At 37.1% G+C, this 22090-nt stretch overlaps 1 protein-coding gene across 3 annotated transcripts in view; it reads right to left on the bottom strand.

Moving 5' to 3' along the window:
• LOC117431557 (E3 ubiquitin-protein ligase RNF130-like) overlaps positions 1–10594 on the bottom strand; it is a 50070-nt gene extending 39476 nt beyond the window's left edge. For all 3 annotated transcript variants that reach the window (XM_034052599.3, XM_034052600.3, XM_034052598.3), the window contains exons 1-2: positions 10371–10594; positions 9424–9897 (exon numbers count right to left, since the gene is read on the bottom strand). In XM_034052599.3, the coding sequence (XP_033908490.3) occupies positions 9424–9700 (277 nt within the window). In that variant the 5' untranslated portion in view covers positions 9701–9897; positions 10371–10594. The remainder of the gene's footprint in view (positions 1–9423; positions 9898–10370) is intronic.
• Between the last annotated feature and the right edge of the window lie 11496 nt (positions 10595–22090).

Below are 22090 nucleotides of genomic sequence, written 5' to 3' on the forward strand. Positions count from 1 at the left end.
CTATCCCAATGCTCTGTAGGATGCTACACAGTTATCATGTTCACCATGTACAACAGTGTTGCAGACAGATGGACATTTTCAGTGCTTAAGGGTTCAGGTTTTGAATGACATAGCTTAAAAGGGAGCTCAATAGGAGTCATAATCGATATAATCAGGATCACTTTGTCACACTGGTAATAAATGGTTTGATAATTGACCATGGCGACAGTTAATGAAAGTCAATAATCTACAGGCAATGGAGAAGACATTAATGCTTTTAAATATAAAAAGTTATATTTTGGACTGGATCGCCTAAGCTTCTTGAAATGTAGGTTGCTTTTTAAGGCATTCTAAAGATTCTTAATTCCCTTTATCTTTTAGAGATGTAAGGCTTTCAATAGTTACTGTTATGGTTTATTTTTTTAATTTTTAGATGTTTTATAAATGGGACTTGAATAGTCATACACTGTTAACAGAGCTGTTTGCAATACATTAAATAGACATGCAGTGCGAAAAATATTAGACACTGCAGGCAAGTACAAACAGTGCTGTATGGTCGTGGTAGGAGAGTTCCAGAGGCCTGGACTACAGCCACCTCCAGCACTATCACCAGCTATCCATCACTTTCTGCTTTCTGAGGACTAGGATCAATACCAGTATCCAGGAAATCGGGATCATCATGTGAAATCTGTACTGGGGGGTGGATTCAATTCAATGACAATTACCTCCAGAAAAGATGTGTTCACTGTAAGAATGTGTTCTGCTAAACTTCCTGCATTTATTTAAATTACCTTCTGCATGTACAGTCTTCGAACATGTTAACATGTTTTGTGCTGTGAAACAATTTGCAAAAAAAAAAATAGTGATGTTTATTGAAATACTGTATTTTTTTAAACTTTATTATCAATAATGAACCACATACACCATTATTATTAGTAGTATGAGCAGTACAGTAATAGTACTTGTTAGTAGCAGTACTTAATACTCATTTTCCTAATACTATTTTACTTTTTTGGTATTTTAAGCATGTTTCTTTTTTTAATTAATAAGCATTATTAGTATTTGTTTTTTGTTACATACAATAATACAGTACAGTATATGTGAGAAAGTTATAAAGTACAGTATTAGCCAAGATCCGTTTTGACAGCATTAGGAACAGTCCAATACAGTCAGTATTCATTTGTTTTGTCTGATGCTACTTCTCATTCTTCATGCAATATGAATTTTATTCGCACACTAGTAAACCTGTCCAAGTGTTCCCCATTGTGTTGGTTTGATATAGGTGACCACTCCACACTACATCATACACCACACAACACTTGCATTAACACTTCCCAGAGGTGGAGGAAGAGTTTGAAACTGCTGCAGTGTGAAAGGATAAACACAGGCAGGGAAAATTAAACGACACGAAGGAAAGAACAGCAAGTCAGCACCAGATCTTTAACCTTCTATGTAACCCAATAACAGGGATTCTTTTTCCTTCTCTGAGCATTCAGTTCTCTAGTGCCTGAGGCTAAACACATCTGAAGATTTTTTTTATCAAACTGTCAATAATCTAGTCTATGGACTACTTGTGTTACTAAAATGCTTAAGTGCACATAAAGTCGGACGAATGTTGGGACATTGCCTTAGTGAAAAGTGTTAACCATACACTAAAAACTAAAACTCCTAAACCTGGTGTCTCATGTTTAACATACATCATTTAAATCCATACTGTAGCTTTACATAACATGACAATTCTTATACACTGTCAGAACCTGGAGGCTGAGCTTCATGCAGACCAAAGGTCCTGGGCTAGGATGTTAAAAGGGGCCCGAATGGTTAAAGTTCCATTTAAAAAAGATTAACCTCCATAGCAGGCTAAAAAGACAGCTACTGCATAATGTGAAATAATTATTTTAGTAAAATACACCCACCACGGCTGTAAAATCATAATTACAGCTATTAGTCCATCATAAAAATGCAGGACCACCACATTCACTATGTGCACATGTCAAAATTTAAGTGAAAAACAGAACGGTTCCTCCGCATTTCCCAGATTCTGATCAACATCTTCTCATGAGTAAACCAAGTTATACCTCAGTAAGCTGTTCTCAAGTGTGGCATATACAGTACACAGTACGTAATGCAGGCAGACATATCCCAATATTCTGTGTGCCAAAGAATGCCCAAACCAAGTTCCATTTCACTTGGATAATTGGTTCTATTTATTTGTACAACTCAAAAGTATTACATAAGCACAGACACCTCCACAATATACAATGCCTGCCGCTGGACACTCAGACATGAGCAGAGACTGGACCAGCCTACACATAGCTTTGAATGTCTTAGCTTTCCAAAAATGAGGAACATATTTTAATTGCTAAACAAAAAAACAAAAAACAAAAAAACACAACAACATCTCACAAAATCTTGCCACGAGATTAAACAGACAATTTCCTCTTTTCAATAACCACATTTTCACAGAAGAGCTCTGCTGTAATCCATCTGTTGCACCTGGTTTCTTCAACATGAAAACATGCATACTTTGACACTGTACATTATAGATTTTTATATGTATCGATATTTTCAATTGTAGCATTACTGCTTTGTTTGTTTAAAAATCTATGCTTTATGTGCACATTTTTTTAGGATTAAAAATGAATGCATTTTGTAGGTCGGAGTGAAGTGTGAGACATTATAGGCGTAGGACAGATTTAAACTGGGTTATTCCAACACAAGTAAACCAAGGGGGGTTGCTCAACCACCTTATGTCAATGATTTGCATCTGTTAATTATTGTTGGATAGCCCACTAGCAATGACACTAGCAATATTTGTCTAGATCATGTAGAAAAATGTAAATCAAAAGGTCATCAAAATGGGAAAGTCTGCGGTCATGTTTGCATCATGTGGAGCACAGGTCTTCTTCAGCATGCACACCTTCCATGGAACCCTTTTCTACATCACAAGTGGTGTGGGCATCACCAACCGCAACTGGAAGAAAGTAAACATCTCCCTAGAATTTGGTCCACTTGAGCTGGAATGAGCCAAATATAAATTATCACAAACCAACACATACTGTATTAAACAAATAAGAAAAAGGGTTTCAGGTAGCACAAGAGCAAAGCTTTTGTTTGCATAACAGGGTCAGGAGGTATATTTCAACCTTAACAGGCAATGGAAGCCAGGCGCTACAGTGTGGCAATAGGAGGCGATACAATTGCTTAACATCTTGATGGTCAGTTAAGTTCAGTGGAATCAACTGAAGCGTTCATGACTGCAGAATCTGCTGTGCAAGCTTAAGGGGTCAGTTTTGTTTTGTGAAAGAAAGCTTATCAGTGAAATGAATTCCTCACTGTATATTAAAAGACATCCATAACAAAGTAGAACACTATTACCAATTTCAACTGTAAGCACATGTAAAAATGTAAGTTTGACATATAGACATATTGTTGTCTTGTAATCTTGTGTAAAGTATGTACAGACCAGGTTTGTTACCATTGTAAAAGTGTTTTATTTATTTTTTAACTGCCTGTTTGGTCACGTGTAACATAAAGGTTTATATTTATACGCCACACCTAGGGGATGAGCAATGATTAGTTGTAATGATTGTGAGAGTAAAACGATTAGAAATGGAATCAGCATAAAAGATTATTTGGCTGTCACTGTAGTTGCTGTTCTGTCTTGATGGCAGCGCATTGTGCTTCTTCATTTTTAGAAAGAGAAACAGTGATGCAATTTGATTCTAGTTTTCTAATATGACAGTGTAGATGCTGTGAAACTTAGGAAAGAACAAAAACGCAGCACTCCGATTGGCTGAAACACTTTACAGCCGGGGTCTCCAATCCTGGTCCTGGAGGGCCGGGTCCCTGTAATTAAGTAATTTAGGGTACAGTTGGAACAAAAACCAGGAAGGACACCAGCCCTCCAGGACCAGGATTGGAGACCCCTGCTTTACAGCATGGTGATGCAGAGTCGTTATCGGCATGAGAAAGGATGTTGGTGTGGTTCAGTTGTGCGTACCATGTGAAAGATTTCTGGGGGTGTTCCTGTTCAAAACTATATAGATATAATAAGTGTTGCATACAGAAAGACAAGTCAAACAGCCTCTACATAACCTGTTAGAATTTGACTGACTCAATAACTTGTTCTAAAGAATATTCCTATCGAAGCCTGTTAGTCTTCTTGTCTTGAAAGCAGACAAGAGTCATCTTGAATCATGCAATCATTGTGAGCGAGTAAGAGGTAAGAGAGTGCCAGACGTAAATTAATAAGCAAATCTCTGCATGAAAATGGCTCTATTAATCACAACAGCATTCACTTTGAGATGGCACAGTGCAGTGGCCTTCTGTACAAATAAGTATCAATCAAGGAAGCAAAACAGGAGTCTATTTGAAAAGAAAAAGGGGTCTACGGACCCCACAATTTCAAAAACTCTGAATAGCTGTTATTTACTGCCTAGTATAATGTAACAGCATCAACCACCACCAGAAGCTACTGCTGGAGGTGGCCTCCAAAAAACAGCATTACTGCAGATTGATTTATCGGCTGTCAAAACTCATGTTAATGGATTCCTCCTTGGCACTGTGAAAACCCATTGCTGCAATAAGCATGTGGAGGTAAATGGCAACTGTGTTACTGGGATTGAAACATAGACTCTTATTACACAGGCACCTCTGTTTATCTCCACATTCCTATACAAAAGATTAAGTTTCACCAGAACTGGATAGGCAGTTCTCTAGAAAACCAGTGCATCCTGACACACATGGAGGGTTATTTTTATTATTGTTTTATTACACATTTATTTATTAATTTTTTAAGATTGCCCATTATTTTACCCCCGATTTTCTCCCCATTTTAGAATGTACAATTCTGTTCCGTCACAGCAAATCCCCACATAGCTCTGCAGAACTGAAGGTTCATTGAGTGTCCTCCTATCAATGACCAAGCCGATTTCTTGTTTTACATCCAGGAACTCAAGAGCAGATGTCAGCCAGCTGCTGGTCCCTGGAGGGCAAAGTCCAGCTCTGCAAGTGTCCGCCTGAGTCCGCTCACCAGGTGCCTGGCTAGTGGGGTCTGCTGTAGCACAATAAGGAGAAACAGTCCCTGCCACTTTCGCCTCCCTAACCTGCAGGAGCACCACAGCCAATGTGACGCTCCCTCCGCGATCCCCAGCGAAGATTGGCAACTTCGCACAGCCAGACATACAGGATCCTCTTAATTGCAAAATTCATATGAAACCAAAAGTTTACCTGATTATACCCGAATGGAATCTGAAAGGTGTACAGAAGGCTTGGAGTACTATTTGATGTGTTCACTATGTAGAGCATGAGAGATGGATAGATAGACCTACAGACCCTTAAAATACTGTTTAACTGATACTTGTGAATGGACCACTACATGTCTGTTGTTTGAGTATGACCTCCCAGCAGGGGATAACAAGTGATGACTGACACAAAAGGCTAGATTTTCAAAGCTATTTATTAAACCATTTGCACATTTTTAGATGGAAAAACACCGATTACAATTGTAAAACAAATAAAAAACAACTTGACTACTTGTAACATTAAATGTCTGTATTGTTTATTCCTAGTTTGGTAAAGGACCCTGTCCCCTGACTTGGTCCATCTACGTAGCCTACTATTCATATGTGTGAAACTGTGTAGAGCTAATTTCTGTAGATTTTCCCCCATGTCTCTCACTACAAGCTTTTAGAGTGTCCCATTACAAGCACCCATCATGCATTTTGTCTTGCTCAACCTGGGCTAAAGCATGTTGACCCACATCCTGAAGTGGGTCGCTGTTGACCCAGGTACATGTTTCACACTACGCAGGATTGTGACCTGGGTAGCAAATAGGTCTTGGTAAAACAGGGTGATTTCATAGATTCTGGGAGTCACTATCTGGGTGTTTTTTTACCCGAGCTTTTCTACTGGGTATACAGAAAGAACAATCAGGACAAAACATTACATAAATGGGTTAAGCTTCAACTTTAAACACAGATGCTTTCAAACTGGGGGCAGCAGTGTGGAGTAGTGGTTAGGGCTCTGCACTCTTGACCGGAGGGTCGTGGGTTCAATCCCTGGTGGGGACTGCTGCTGTACCCTTGAGCAAGGTACTTTACCTAGATTGCTCCAGTAAAAACCCAACTGTATAAATGGGTAATTGTATGTAAAAATAATGTGATATCTTGTAACCATTGTAAGTCAACCTGGATAAGGGCGTCTGCTAAAAAAAAATAAAAAAAATAAAACTGCAACTCCCCTCCCACCCCTATTAATGCTTAAATCAATCAGAATTGGATTCAATTCCTTTTAAATAAAATGCAATGCGTTTGTCCATCATGCATCTGGGTTTGTTTCCAAAGTAAATGTGCACAGCACTGCACACTCCCTCTGAAACAATTCTTTGCAGGCATTTATCTTACTCTATATATTTTAAAAGTTAAAAGTTATTTTAAAAGTGCCCCTTTTGGTTTAAAAAAAATGCTAACATGCTGTAAGAGGTAACCTTTTAAGATGGTGATTAAAGACATCAGCTGTGGTTGTTTCCTATAAAACTTAATCCATACAAGTAAAACGCTATTTAAAAAAAAAAAAAAGATTCCATTTTGCTTCCAGTGCTATAACAGAGTTTGGAAATATAGGTTTATAACCTCCCACTGCTGCAGATAGTAGCAGGATCACACTTATATAACTCGCAGAGAGATGTAACAAAACAGTGGGGAGGTTGTGGTTGCTTACAGCATAACTGACTGCAGATATGTAGCTGCAACCTAGAGTGCTCGTGCTTAACCTCCCACACTTGGCAGCCTGTAAGGAAAGACATCTGCTTCAATTTTACAGAACATGTGAAGGATGTTACAAATTTCACAAAAAAAATAATAATTGATTCTTGCCCAGGACATGAGCTCAGACTGCACTCAGAAGAACACCTGTGGGTATTTTTCTAACAAAACATTTAAATACATTCAAATATAGAAGAACTTTTTTTAGGTTTGTTTTCAACTGGTTTATGTTTCCTGGTTTATAGGGAGAAATGACTGTACACACTTAAAGTAATTTTCCTCTCAAAACTTACATACAATTCACAATTTAAAGCAAACATATTGTTTCGTTGTTCAGTTGTCTTTTAAAGCTTGGTGTATGTAATAAAAATCGTAAAAGACATTCTCCATACATACAGTACCAGTAGTTTTCATCACATCCCACCCTTTAAAAATTGTTTTCCTGTCTGTCACTAACTTGTAAACAGATATTATCTTGCTACCTCTTGTAGAATATTGTCAAACTCTAGAATAGGCCAAAAGCCAAAAGAATGAGGTTCTGTTTTCTTATTTTACAAAAAAAAAAAACATTTTACAGGAAACACCTACACAGCTGACATTTGTAAAGCTTTAATTTTGAGTTCTTTAAAAGAACGTTTACTATAATATTCAAGAACGAGTTCTGAGCTCTGTTGTTTAAACAGTATGGAACAGTTTAAAATACTGCTGGGACAAATATTCAAATATTTTAACAAAAACATGCTTGAAATGTATTAGGTGTCGAAAATATAATTTATAAAAGACTGTATAAAAAATGATATCATGCCAAAAAACCAATACATAAATGTCTGAAATTAATAACACACATTCTATCGTTTCTTTTCCTTATTTATACAGGTAGATTGATAGGGTACTGAGTTTATTTTACTCCCAAGAGATTTTTTTTTTACTGGCACAAATATTTGAACAGTTAAACAAAAATCCCAGCCCTAGTTTAAAGTTTTATCCCCAGGAGTTATTGGTTTGTAAAAAAGGGCCTGATGCCAGTTAACAAAAAAAGAAAAATAAATCATTAAAAAAAAATAGGATTTCCCATTTCTTATTGTAGCTACATGGTACAATGTGATTTCGTTTCAAGATCCACATACTGTAGGTTAACTGACAATTTACTGTAGATTTGTATAATGATTTTGAAAAGGAAACCTATATTAAATTAAAAAATATGAATCATTTAAACGTCACACATGTTCACTGCAAAATTCTATTGTACTGCAGTAGATTATCAAAGGACATAATCTGCTGATAATAGAGGTCGCCACAATATAGTTCTGATTATATTAACAAAGGTAAGAACAACCATTATCTAGCAGTAATTACCATGCCAACAGTAGCCTGTAAATCTCTTTATTGTGTATGGCAGTAATTGCGTTTAGAGTATAAAGCAAATTTCTATTTTATATATATATATATATATATATATATATATATATATATATATATATATATATATATATTATATGTATATATATATATATATGTATATATATATATATATATATATATATATATATATATATATATATATATATATATATATATATATATATATATATTTACAATGGGTACGTATGCTAGAGGAGTTCTGTTATGGAAGCAAATTCTTTAGGTTGTGGTGCACATTGTGAAACGACACTGAAAATGTCTCTTCAAATATAAATTAACAGCACATTGCAGAATGCATTCCAGCGATTTTTATATGTCCTTAAAGGCCCACCTACAAGTGATATTTTGTTTAGGTAATTATACATGGCGCCTGGTCGCTAATACATGTTTGACTATCAATGAATCGGAATGCACTTATTCTGGCAGATGAAGTCATCACAGAGATTGCTACTTACTGCAGTTACGCTTTTCAATCATGCCTAATGCAGCAGTAGATGTTTGAGGTTTTTCATTACAATTACTAGTGAATAAAACACGCTATCACAATTACCATCTCCAAAGGGTCATTAAAATAAACTTACAGTAACGGATAAAATCTTTAGTTAGTCTCCAAAGTAAAAGAAACATGACAATTAAAACGTAAATGAGTAACTGCAGACAGCATTATAGGCTGTGCACAACAGATAATGCATCTAAAACTTCCATTGCATTGCAGTTTGAAACAGATTGTACAATTTTCAATATGACTGGACAAGTCTACTCACACAACAGAGATGGATATACAACTCCTGTTGGGTTAATCAGTCAAAAGTATTTGCCTTAGCATGTCTATTACAATTGTATAAAACGGCAGAATGGCCGGTAAGCAGTAAAATTCTTATTCCACCCTTAAATATATTTTAGGATTCCAATAATTTTATAATATAAATATAGTTTTAGTCTTGTATGTGTGTGACATATTGCGTTTTCAGTACCGACACACAAGACATTGGAATGGAAAATGAAATACTGATCATGTGCACCCATAATGATATTGCGACATTTTAAAGGAAATTATATATATATATATATATATATATATATATATATATATATATATATATATATATATATATATATATATAAAAATAATGGTACAGAATATATATATATTTTTTGACCATGCGTTTACATTACATTCTAGTTATTCTTCAACACGGAAGAGAATGGAATACCACCACTAGAATCAGAATTCATTAAAAGAGAATACACTGACCTCCATTAATGGGTACTGGTGCTATTATCGTTCCTTTAGCTTCAGTCTTGGGGGAATCTTGGCCGTATTGCCCCTCAATTCTCCAGAGAAGCTTAGGCGTGTTCCCGTTGGAATCCAACAGAGTAACGTTCAACAAAGCAGGAATGTGAACGGCAGGTCCGTCCTTGTTGGGAGAGTTGTCTGCCTGTGCAGGTATCACACACCTGGGCAGCACAGTCAACACCAGCACGGCGGAGACACAGTTATATATAATTGCAGCTGACCTCTTCTTCAGCATCTTTGAATAGTCTTGTATCCCCCCCCTTTGTCCCTGTCTTTATTCAGGCATCCAACGTGCTATTTACGTTGACCACAGCCAAATAGCTGAAGCGACTGTTCTTATCCTATAAGAATTAGCTCCAGAGAGGGTCCTAGGATTTTAAAACACCTCGTTTCTTCTTTACATCATTTTCAACCGTGCACCCTGTTCAGCGCCTGTAGTACGAAAAGCGTAATTAAACACAACCGATTTTAAACAACGCTGTTAATAACAACTTAAAATGTATGATTATGCGTCTTCCATAATAATTAATTTAATAATTTGCTGGCCAATTATTGATTCTCATATGGTATTGTTTCCTAAGACATGCTGCAATTTTAAAAATAAAATACTCTAGGCATGATGTTTTAATTACTAAATGTACAATATTAAATACATGGAGACGTAAGATATAAACCTATTTTCAAATTGGAGATTAAAAACAAAATTGCACTTTTTCTGGCAAACAAAACAGTGCAACTATATGGATGATTTATTATTGTTATTTTAAAACAATCAGCAAATGATTATATATGTTCAATTGGCAGGTAAGGTAACGACACAAACCGCATATGAATACGGGTATACCTAGATTGAAACTCATTTTTTACACTGACTTCTGTTCCAATAGAATAAAAGATATACCCACCTTTTCTATTAAAATAGCACCGAATTACATTAACCCACAAAGTTAAGTCCAGGAACTCGTTGTTCTTTGAATACAGTTTTGTGTTTGCTAAATGGACTCAAATTGAATCTGTAAAAAAATCCAGACTTCTTTTTTCTCGACTAACACGGCACACCTCCCTGCGCAAGCGCAATGGAGAAGAGACAAGCGCGCACACGTGTACAAGTAGGGTAGGGAGACACAGCACCGTGCGCGGCCACAAGTAATGTGTGCCACACAGCGCATGCGGGGTGTGAGGGTGCTGGTGGCATTGATAGAAATGTGTTGGTTTGCATCAGCTGACAATGACAAGTCCACCCAGAAGCTACAACACACGCCTGCCATTGTTCACGGCTTGCAATGCGCACAGTCAATATAATGGTGTTCCAGCTGTGCTTTCCATACTGTTGTTTCTAAGTGAGCAGCTGCAGCAGTGAGTGTGGACTGGCCATATTGGTATAAAACACTGTACCAATGTACATGGTATCAAATAGGTGCTAAGGTATTTGGGTCACTATGTAATATGTGTTAGGGTATCTTCAGGGTAGTACACTGGTATCATTTTAAGGAACATTGGCACCTGTAAAAGGAAAATAAGGAACACTTCCAAAAATAGTGAATTTCTAATAGTTTGTATTGTTGATCTTGTTTTTATTTTTTTATATGCATGGCACTTTTTTTTTACGCAATACATATTTCAATCAATAAAGATAATTACTTCCCTTTAGCATGTATTTGTGTATCTTACGGTCAAATGCTGCTGTCTTTTTTGTCACTAAACTCATAGTGCCTCTAGTGTTCAAATGTTGTACTGTATCAAGAAATGTAAAAACTTTTTCTTTTCTAAACTTAGGCCTAGCATATTCTAACCTTATGCTTAGCATTCTGGGATACTAATAAGACTTGCAAAGCAGTTTGAACCATTTAATTACGTACAAGTCTAAAGTAAATAAGAAACGTCTTGAAGGAGATCTAACCAATCATTTAAAATCAATATTCTTACCTCCTGCTAGCACACGCAGCATCATCACTAAAAACGGGCTTGTTTCTTGTTTTTATTAAATTGTTTCTTTCTGGTAGTATATCTAAACACGTTTTGTTAAATAAGAAATTATCAGCAACATGTACTTCTAAAGCATTATTCCAGACGGGTAACCTTACATTGGTAAGGAGAGCCATCTGCTGGTAGTATCTGGTAGTACAGCCAACCATGCTGTAGTAGAGAAGTGAGGAAGCACCAGCTATGCAAATATTAACTCATTTACATGGTTTAAAAAATACTTTAGTGGTATTCAGTGTATTTTACCCGATATAGGATTGAGACATAATAATAATAAAAAAGTTAAATAAAATATCAAAATTATGGCTACAAAATGATATCGCAAAAGTCTACTGGAAGCCATAATAGCAGTACAGTATTTCATGTTAGATTTCGAAATGTCACATTTTTCATGTGAAATATATGTAATTCAATATGTTAACATAACCTTATTCGGCAGGTTTCAGTAGTTAATTCTATAGGGCGATGCTAAACTTTTGGCCATAGCTGTAGATCTACTTGGTAACAACATTGCAATAGTTTAACTAGTACTGGATAGGCAGTGATGGAGTTTGTAAGTGTCACGTAATTAATCAAAACCCTTGAGTCTGGCACGGTGTGGAGAATACATAAAATAAATACTGGTGTTCAGGGAGGCTCCTTGTCTAATCTGTTGTTGCAAATACCCACTGACTGTGACTACAGCACAGAGGAGTGGAAAGAGGCAGACATGGAGGCAAGTCCATATTATATTAGAGACATTAAAATGGCCCATGGTGAGCCCAGATTAGTGTATTCATGTGAGCAGACTGAGATGGATAACTACAGGACTTTCCATAACTGTCCTGCAGGGGATTCTGCAAGACTTGGTTTGAGAGTGAGCCATTCCAATAATAAACAAGCTTCTCCAAGACACCTAGATAGTCGTTTTGACAAGTGCCAGCTAAGACAGGACCCATTTAAGAAGAAAGTTTGTACAGTTTGCTCCCCTGGAACATGTTGTGTTTATACTGAGGTTAGTTCAGGAGAGCCAGTGTTTAACTTCAATGGAAAGGAAATAATAAGAGCAACCTGCCTCAAGTGTAAACAGCCAGTAGACTGGGGAGCCATGGGCAGCATGGTATGCCTGCAGTGTAGGGAGCTGACTGAGGGAGTTACAGTAAATTACAGATCTCAACCAGAGAGAGATCACCATACCTGTGATGCAAGATACTGGATGCCTGGGGCCAGCCTTGCTGTTTGAGGGAGAAGAGGAGAACAGAAAAAAGATGAGGTCCCTCTTGACCTGAAGAGAAGAGCTTGCTTGCTGCTAAATAGTTTTTATCATAAAGTATAGTTGCATACTGCATTTTCTATAATTAAAATAAACCTATGCTTTCTGGTCACTAGCAGCAGTTTTCTCTAAAGGATGAATTATAGTTGTCTTTTCTTTTAACATCTTCTCAGCGAAGCAGCAACACCTCAACTACTTACTAACTAACCATTTTCTCTGAAAAACAAACTTAAACCCAGCAACATCCATCTAGACAGTGTATTTTTATCAGTCAAAAGGTCAGGGTGTGGTTTGGTCTTGTAGTATTGCTCGCTAGAGGTGGTTTTTTTGAGGAAGTAGACTGAAGTCTATTTTCTGTGAAGGTGCTAAGTCAAGATGCATAACTAACATGCTAAATTTATTAATTAAATGTGATAAGCTTATGATTTATATTTACTTAAACTAATACATTCTAATTATATTTACTTAGAGTAGTATGTGCATTCTGCTTAAACATGTCAAATATTTTGTAGTATGAATCTAAACATTTAGGTAAGCTTGATAGCTAGCAGACACATTGTAACCACATACTGCATGAGCAGAGGGGTTGTGGTGACGCCATGAAAGGCGGGTAGGCAACTGAAAAATTGGACATAAAAACTTTAATCAAACGATACCAAGGCGTTCTTTTTCCGATCCTCAACTGAACTCGTGAGAATTTGAACCCAGCCTCTGTAACTTAATCCTGATTTGAGACTGCCTGAAAAGCCTTTACCTACTGACTGACATCACCAAGCCACTCTGAATCAATTGCACCTCAAAGAGGAGGGGAAGCATATATTAATTGCCTGAACTATAGATGTCTTAAATATGAGTAGAATTAATACATGCATAATGTAAGGTGGTTTAGTTAGATTAGTATTCCTGACTGAAAGCAGTAACTGGTTTTAATTGTTTCTCATTCGATTGTTCTTAATACTTGTATCATATTCTTCAAACATGATAAAACATTGTTAGGAACTTAAGTCATGAAACACTTGTATTATTGTGGCAGTAATTCAAGTATCGTGTCTGTGTTTGTCTCTCATAATGTTTAGTGGATTCAGTGTATTCATTTAGCACGGGCCCAGTGCATGAAAATTAACCACTAGGAGTACTATTCCTTATCTTCATAAGACTCGAACGAGACATGAGCGAGTGTTTAGCCTGGAGACTGGCAGACCCATGAGAAGCCTAGAGATGAAGCTGAGAGGTTTTTCTATCTTGGTACACCCTTGTGTTTTCAGGTTTTGCAAACATACAGGGGCTGATGTAAGGATAGGTGCAGTGCAAACTATTGCGGATTGTGGTAGGATGGCTTGCAGTGGTGAGGTGTGGTGACGTCACGGATTAGGAAGTAACAGAACCACAACAATGGATGGGCGGGTGAAGATGAATGCAACGGCGTTCAGCTTATTTTATTAACAAACAAAACAAATGATTTGAACAAAACAACAAAAACAAAGGGCACGAGGGCCAAACGAATCAGACAGACAAACAAGTAAGTGTCATGCTGGCTAATCCATCACGTTTTAGCAATTGTTATTTTAAAGTCTGTCTCCTCTCTATCTCCTTGTACCTCCTCTCTGTACTCCGGACAGCTGCAGGTTCTTATACTCTGGCCGAGGGGTTAACTAGCTGTTAAATATCTTATTACCCCTCGGCCACAGTCTGCACGCGTTTGGCAAGGATGCGTGACTGTCAGCTAGTTAAATAATCAGTAGCTGATCAGCCACGCATCCTCACAGGGTTTTAAATTATAAATAATAACAAAAGACGCGGCGCTTTTAACTGCGCCGCAAACAAAAATACAAATAATAATAAATAGGGGCGGGACACTCCGCCACACGGATGCAAAATCCAACTTGCCTAGTGGCAAGGCAATTATTTTGCACTGCGGCCTATGTGCGCTGAAGACTGACAATGCAATTTACTCAACACGCACAAATAATGAGCCGCAATCATGATAATGAGGGTTGCAATGAGAGCCGCCTGTGCATTGAGCTATTTAGCGGCCACACTTACAACACAGAGGTAAGTTAGAAGTACAGAGAGCAGTAGGCGTGTATGACATTTGTGGAGCAAGAAAATCAAACCAAACAAAGAAAAATGTCAGAGGAAGGGCAGCAAAGTGCTCTTGGCACACAGAAAGAAAATAAAAGTTTTCTGAGGAATAGCTGAGAGTCCTTATGGCTGAGGTCACTCAGCATGAAATTGAGTTATTTGGAAAAGCCTCAGCCAACATCAGTTATGCTACCAAAGAGGCCATATGGTCCTCTATAGTGGAGAAAGTCAATGCTGTCAGTGTTACCAGAGGACAGTCAACCAGGTGATGAAAAGGTGGCAGTAGCTTGCTCCATGGGATTTATTAGCCCACTGAAAAGCATTGGATCACCAAAATATGAGTAGGGGCTGGACGTCGGCTCAGTTCATGACAATGGAACTAAAACAGAATGGGTTTGGTCACAGTTCAAGTGCCCACAGAGGTTTTATTAACAAAATAACAATCTCAGCTCCAGGTTTCCAATGTAGTCTTCCTGATATTGTGTGTAACATGAGAGCTCCAGGCAGCAACATGCCAGCTACCTGCAGCAGTTACTACATACAAATAGCTGCAACATGGCAAGCACAGTATTTTATTTGCCATTGCACCCATATATAATGCACACCTATTGTTGATCTTTAAAAGGCCAATGAGACTTCCCCTATAAACTAGGCCTATTTGACACTGCTGTAATCTCTTGAATTAGAAGATGAATGCATCACTATGCTATAATGATGTTTACATTACCGACACTGCCTTGCATAATCTGATGAATTACTTTACATGTAAAGGTTACCTTTACATGAACCTTTACAAGTAACTCACAATCCACCACATGATATATAAAAACATAACACTGAATGAGAACATTAACACACTTTAGACAGCATATACTCCACTGGTAATTTATCAGTAGTATGGATGCAGTCTTAAGTGAGATACTGCAGATGCAGTAATGAGTCATTTAGTTTATCACAACAGTTTATTGTATTCTACAGGAAGAGTGCAAAATGTTCCCGTGCTATGTGTTATTTTCAGATTCAAGTTCTGAAATTCGTTCCACCCAAAGTAGGAAATATTGTTTCCTTTGCAACTTTGAAAGAAACATCACATCTCTATTCGCATGCAATGTGATTTGACTTTTTCATGAAACTGAACATTCCTTTTATTTATTTATTTTTTTGGTGATGTGTCATTGACTATTTGATTTACTTTGCACTTATTTTAAAAGCTGATTTTATTGATTTTGTAGTATAGTACTGTACCTGACATGTCTTAATATATAGTACAAGAAATAGTGAAATCAATGGGGAAAAAAATCAATGTTTTTTTCTGCTAGCTCCAGTGTCAGAACTTGGCATCACAGATGATACCAAAATATGGAGCACTGTAGGCCTAGGAAATCTCAGCCTTCATGGGGGTCTGGCCCTGTGGGCCTCCAACCATGACTAGCTAAACAGCATGGCATCTACAATACAATATAATACAATACAATACAATACAAATGTATTTTTATATAGTGCCCTTCATGCCATGGCATCCTAGAGCGTTGTACAAAGTTGAAAACAAGAGAGCTCAAGATAGCTATCAGGTATATATGTATATTAGTTACAACTAATTATATAAAAGCACATTAAAAAAGTATGTTTTCAATTTAGAATGAAAATAATCCAATGTTTCAACCTGTCTAATGGTAACTGGAATAGAGTACCACAAGTGAGGCGCACAACAGCAAAAACCTCTCGTTCCAGTTGACAACATAAGACAACGTTTTAGAACAACTGAAAGTTCTGTATTTTCTGATCTCAAAGAACGAGTAGGAATATGCAGAGTTAATAGTTATTGCAGATAGGATGTTCCTAATCCATGCCGGACCTTATAAGTTATTCAGCAACTTTAAAATCAATTCGGTAGCTCACTGGTAACCAATGTAAGGATGTGAGCACTGGAGTAATGTGTTGAGAATGACAAATATGAGAAAGAAGTCTGGCAGCTGCCTTCTGGACAGGCTGAAGCCTTCTAAGTTTAGTGACAGGTATACCAACAAACAAAGTATTGCAATAATCTAGACGAGAAGTTATGAATGCATTTATCAAAATCTGTGCATCCCTCTTATCTAGCACAGACTTTAATTTGGCAACATTTCTCAAATGATAAAAAGCTATTCTGACAACAGAATTAGTATAAAAATTAAGATAACACCCAGGTTCTTCGCTTGGCTCTAGTGAAAGGTAAAATGGAATTGCCATCAAAAATAATATTGATTGGATTACATTTTGCTAAACCTGTTATTCAACGAGTGTGTAGCCATCCATGATCAGATCTCAGTTAATTAAACACTTTGTATTTATTGCCACATCTGCCTGCGCTGGAAATGATGCCCAGTCTATATATGTCTATAGATGTGTAAATATGTAGCTTGACTGGTATTTGAAAATAAATGTTAGCTTGTTCTGGGGGGACATATAAGTATGACATAGTTCATTTGATTTATTATTGTCATTGGTATTAGTTATCATTATTTTTCAGTGTGATTGCTCTTTGTTGTTAAGTGATAAGTGTTTTCTAAAGCACATCCTGAAAAGGTGTTTTTTAAGATAGCAGAAACCCGGTTTCCTCAAACTTTAAGCAGATTTCCTGCATTTCAGATACCCAGATTCAGATGCATTTCCTACTGAGCTCTAATGTTGTATTACAAATAACAGGCTGTCCAATGGATGGTTCTTGGTTCCTACAGTAGATGGCTCCTTTGATTTTAGAAGTGCAGTATCTCATTGAGGCTGTTGATGGGTTTGAAAAGAACAGAAAGATAAATTGTTGTGCTTGGTGCAAAGTGTAGTGAAAATGCTCAAATGCCTTAGTTAGAATCTAGTTAACCATTTTTTTCAACCTTATAGCTACTATTTAGTTAGATTTTTAGTTTTAGTAAAACAAACTTGTTTAAGGTTACAAGTAGAAATATTTCCCGTTTTATTCAGTTTGTGGTTTGTGATTGTCTAACTCTTTTAGAGTCCACTGGTTGTCAATAAGCCCAGTAGTCAGTAAGGTTGGACCTCTCTGGCATAGGGTACAGTCATGGGTGCAGTGATATTTCCTTACCAGTTGATATAGATGTGGACATGGGGAGGGTAAAAACGTATCTTATTTTATCAGCACTTGTTTGCTTCAGTATGTGGTAGGCTGTGTGTGTCATTTGCACCAGTACAGTCACAGTTAAGCAGTAGTTTGTGTATTAAGGGTTTGTGAGTATGCACTTTTAGTGGAAACATTAAAAACTGTACAGTTCCGTTGCCTTCCACCATTTTGTTGTCCCAATGTTAGGAACAATAAAATGAGTGCCATCATTGCATTGATGTGTAGATGCATTATTTTCCTGGCCGAATGAGTTTACTGGAACCCAGTATTGAGTTTAATTCTGCAGATACCAGTTACTCTTTGCACATTTATCTCCTGCTATTCATGACTAGCAAGCAATTCTATAGAGCCTCCCTGCTTTATAAAGCTCACGCTGATGGTTATTCTGTTTTATGGATGTTATTTGTATGGCATGTAGCATATACTTCTAAATGGTGTACATAGTGCTGCTGCTTGTCATATGATGTCATTACAGCAATGTTATAAGGCTGCTTTTAAAAACACATGGAATTTACCATGGATTTCAGATTATGTTACTTCACTAGAGTTTAATAGACAACACAATTTAATTTCATTACATTTACATTTGCGTGTAAAGTCTTGAATCTTCTGGAAAGTATTTTTTGTGCCATTAAAGTACCTAACCAGAGTTTTACAATCCATGTTCTTACCTTTATGTTAACGTGATCAGCATGATCACAGGTCAACCTTCTGTTCTGTTGGAGATCTTTGCTTTGATTTAATACTTCAAGGTGGAATATGCAGATATTTCAGAACAATATAAAAGTGAAGTGAGCAATGAGGTTCTGGTTAGTTATCTGTGTTCCTGTAATCTGATCTGAGGACCTGTTTTTTATACTATTCCAATCTGTTTTGTGTTTTCCAGCCATTTGAACACATTGCCAAGGGCAGCAGTGTGGAGTAGCGGTTAGGGCTCTGGACTCTTGACCGGAGGGTCCTGGGTTCAATCCCAGGTGGGGGGACACTGCTGCTGTACTCTTGAGCAAGGTATTTTACCTAGATTGCTCCAGTAAAAACCCAACTGTATAAATGGGGAATTGTATGTAAAAATAATGTGATATCTTGTAACAATTGTAAGTCGCCCTGGATAAGGGCGTCTGCTAAGAAATAAATAATAATAATAATAATAATTGCCAGACCAAAATCAATCTCTATTTTAAGCACACTGCAGCAACCAAAAATATGATACGTGTATCAGGAATTAATTTTGCAAGTGAATGTATTTCAGTTAGCTGTATCCACAATATCTGATTGAGTGAGATCCAAAGAAATCAGATTACTTGAAGCGCTATTGTGGCAGGGCAAAAGCCCTACATGTAAATAGTGTGTGTGGGTGTTGGGAACATGTGCACACTAATTGCAATTATGGAGCATCTGGCAGGGCAGGGCCCTGCTTGTAAATAGTATGGCTTGTGTGTTGGTGGTGGTGGTGGTTGGCAAGGAGGGGGTTAATATCCTCCTTGCCATAAAACATGTGAGAATGTGGCTGGAGCCTTAATTTAATGATTAATAGTTAATTAGGCTCCAGCCACATGGTATTTAAGGAGGAGAAAATGCTTTGTTTGGGGTAGATGTTTGACATGAGTGTTTTGGAGACTAGTCATTGAAGATCATTGCCCAGCCGGAATAGTAGAATTTGTTTAGTATTTGTTTTGTGTAAACCTTTGTTTCTGTGTTTGTTTTGTTAATTAACATGCACAGCAGTGCTTTAAACTGCAGCTTCCAAGCCTCTGTGTCTCGTTTCTGCCGATAACATCTGGGGCCTGCTGCTTTCCTGTTACAGTTATAAATGAAATTAGCTTAAGGATGGCTTAGCAAATGTATACAGAAACCCAGATGCTTCTTTTACTTTGGCCCCTGCATAGCAACTGGTGAGTAAATCACCACTTCAAACATCTCAACTGGATTCCCATTGTTGAGGTCTGGGTTAACCATATTTTACCCACATGTTTTTCATTTGAATCATGTGATTTTCTGGCAAAGGTCTAACTGCTGAAAACAATAACATAACAAATGCTTGTTTATCTATTCCTACATCCTCTTAAAATACAGACATGATCTAATGGGAAGTCCTGTGTGTTAGCATCCTGGTTCTCGGGTCATTGCAGTGTAATGTTTTTTTGAAATGTACAATAATTGTTAGGAGTTTAAATCCATTCCATATGAGCAATCCTGCACTCTAATGGGTGGTGAATTATTTATACAAGAATAAGTAAATTATATTTCAGAGCACTATAAAAGCATAAGCTTAGTGGTACTTGCTTTCTTACTAAGAGTGCTGTCATTTGTTAAAGGCAAGCATGCAACATCCCCCAGCAGTTGCTGCCGACATTCTCTGCATGGTGTGAAGACTTGGCCATACATTGAGACTGCATGTTCTGCATCCACTGAATTGGTTGGATGTGTAAAACCAAGGGGACACTAGTCTACATGTCGCTAGAAAATGTAGAATTAAATCTGTTGCTTCAAATTTCAGGGGACGCTATTGTACAGCGTTGAAACTGCAGATAGAATGTTGATGGACAACACAGAGACAATAAATAGGTGTTTCCTATCAAATTGTTATTAGAGTTTTTTAGTGTCCACAATTTTCACCAGCATTTTTTTTCAATATAATAAAATAAACTGTATTCTTGGATGTGTGAGATTTATATAGTGTGTGGTTGTATCACTAATATTTACCATTACCCTCCTCCATTTTTGTTCTGAATTTGTTATTTTTGCCTTGAATGGTATGTTTTATTTGTGTTGAAATGTTTGTTTTTTTTCTTTTATTTTGAACAGAATTCCTAATTATGCCAGGTGAAGATTTATTTTTTCCAAATACAACTCAGATATTGGTAACTGTGTAACAATATTTGCAAGCTGTGTCTGCTGAACTGCAATATTGAAACTGCTTTAAACAAAAAATAGGACTCCATTTTATCCATTACTATTAAGTTGCTTCAAATGAAAGCCTGAGACCAAATCACGACTGTAAACAAAACCTGGGAACTTATTCACGTACCGTTGCAGCTTCTAACCCTTTACTATCCTGTCACAGTGCACCACAATGTTTAGTGCTCTTTCATAAAGGAGGTCATTAGAGTTTAACATGCTTGGAATAGACATTTCAGATTATGGTCCTTTTTCAGCTGCATCATGTTTGATGTCATCTTGTTCAAATGATCATGTATGGTAATCAATAATCAGATTTAGGATCTTTCCTAGAACAGGATCTATGATTCACATTGCTGGAGGCATGGAAGTATAAATACTTACTCTGAAAATCGTATTTGTTTTTCTATTGGCGGAGGCCAGGCTCAGGAAGAGACATGTGTTTTCACTATCTTTTCCTGTGTATACATCATGGTTTCCTTTTAGCAAGACAAATGGCTAAATCAGTCTTTGAAGAGGACCCAACCCCCATACCAGCCAGCCACCTACCCAACACTACCCCCCCCCCCCCCCCCCCCCATTCTCAAAAAAATAACACCCTGTAAAGACCCTTTCCAAACCTTTTGGTGCAGCTTTTGAAATGTTGACATCGCTAGTAAAAGGAAGAAAGTACAACATTTCACCACAGATCTTCAGTACACAGTAGTTGGATTTGAATTTTGGATTTGAATTTGACAATTAGATTGTTAATCACATGGATAAATGCATGCATAAATAAATAAATGTGGTAAGGCAGAACCCCCCCCCCCCCCCCCCTCAAGAATGCAAATGCTACATTATCAAGGCCTTTCCAGTAACACCAAATTGTCTTTAGCACATTTGTTTTCAGAATAGAAAAAGTTACCAAACCAGAAATAAACAAGTCAGAAGTTTAATTTAGGGGCTTGAAAGTTTCTTCATTTTAGAATTATAATTGGTGTTTTCTCTTTTTAGAAAGGAGAAAACACCAGAAAAAAAGTTTTGAGAATCTACATTGAACATTGTACAAGAAACAAATGGTTTGTTTGCGCAAATGAATAACTACAATACAGCAGGCTAGTTATAAAGTGCTGGAGCGACAAATATATATTAATACTGTCCTTTGAATTTACTGGCAATGCACCAGAGTGTCAATTAAAGGTTGGTTATCTAAAAAAAAGGTCCAAAGCTTCATGCTTATGAGCTGGTTTCCTGTGCAGCAGACTTAATGATAAAAGGCTGGGCTAGTTCTCTACTAGAAACACTGTCAGTAGCCT

The sequence above is a fragment of the Acipenser ruthenus genome, chromosome 22, assembly GCF_902713425.1.
Source record: "Acipenser ruthenus chromosome 22, fAciRut3.2 maternal haplotype, whole genome shotgun sequence".
Lineage (NCBI taxonomy): Eukaryota > Metazoa > Chordata > Actinopteri > Acipenseriformes > Acipenseridae > Acipenser > Acipenser ruthenus.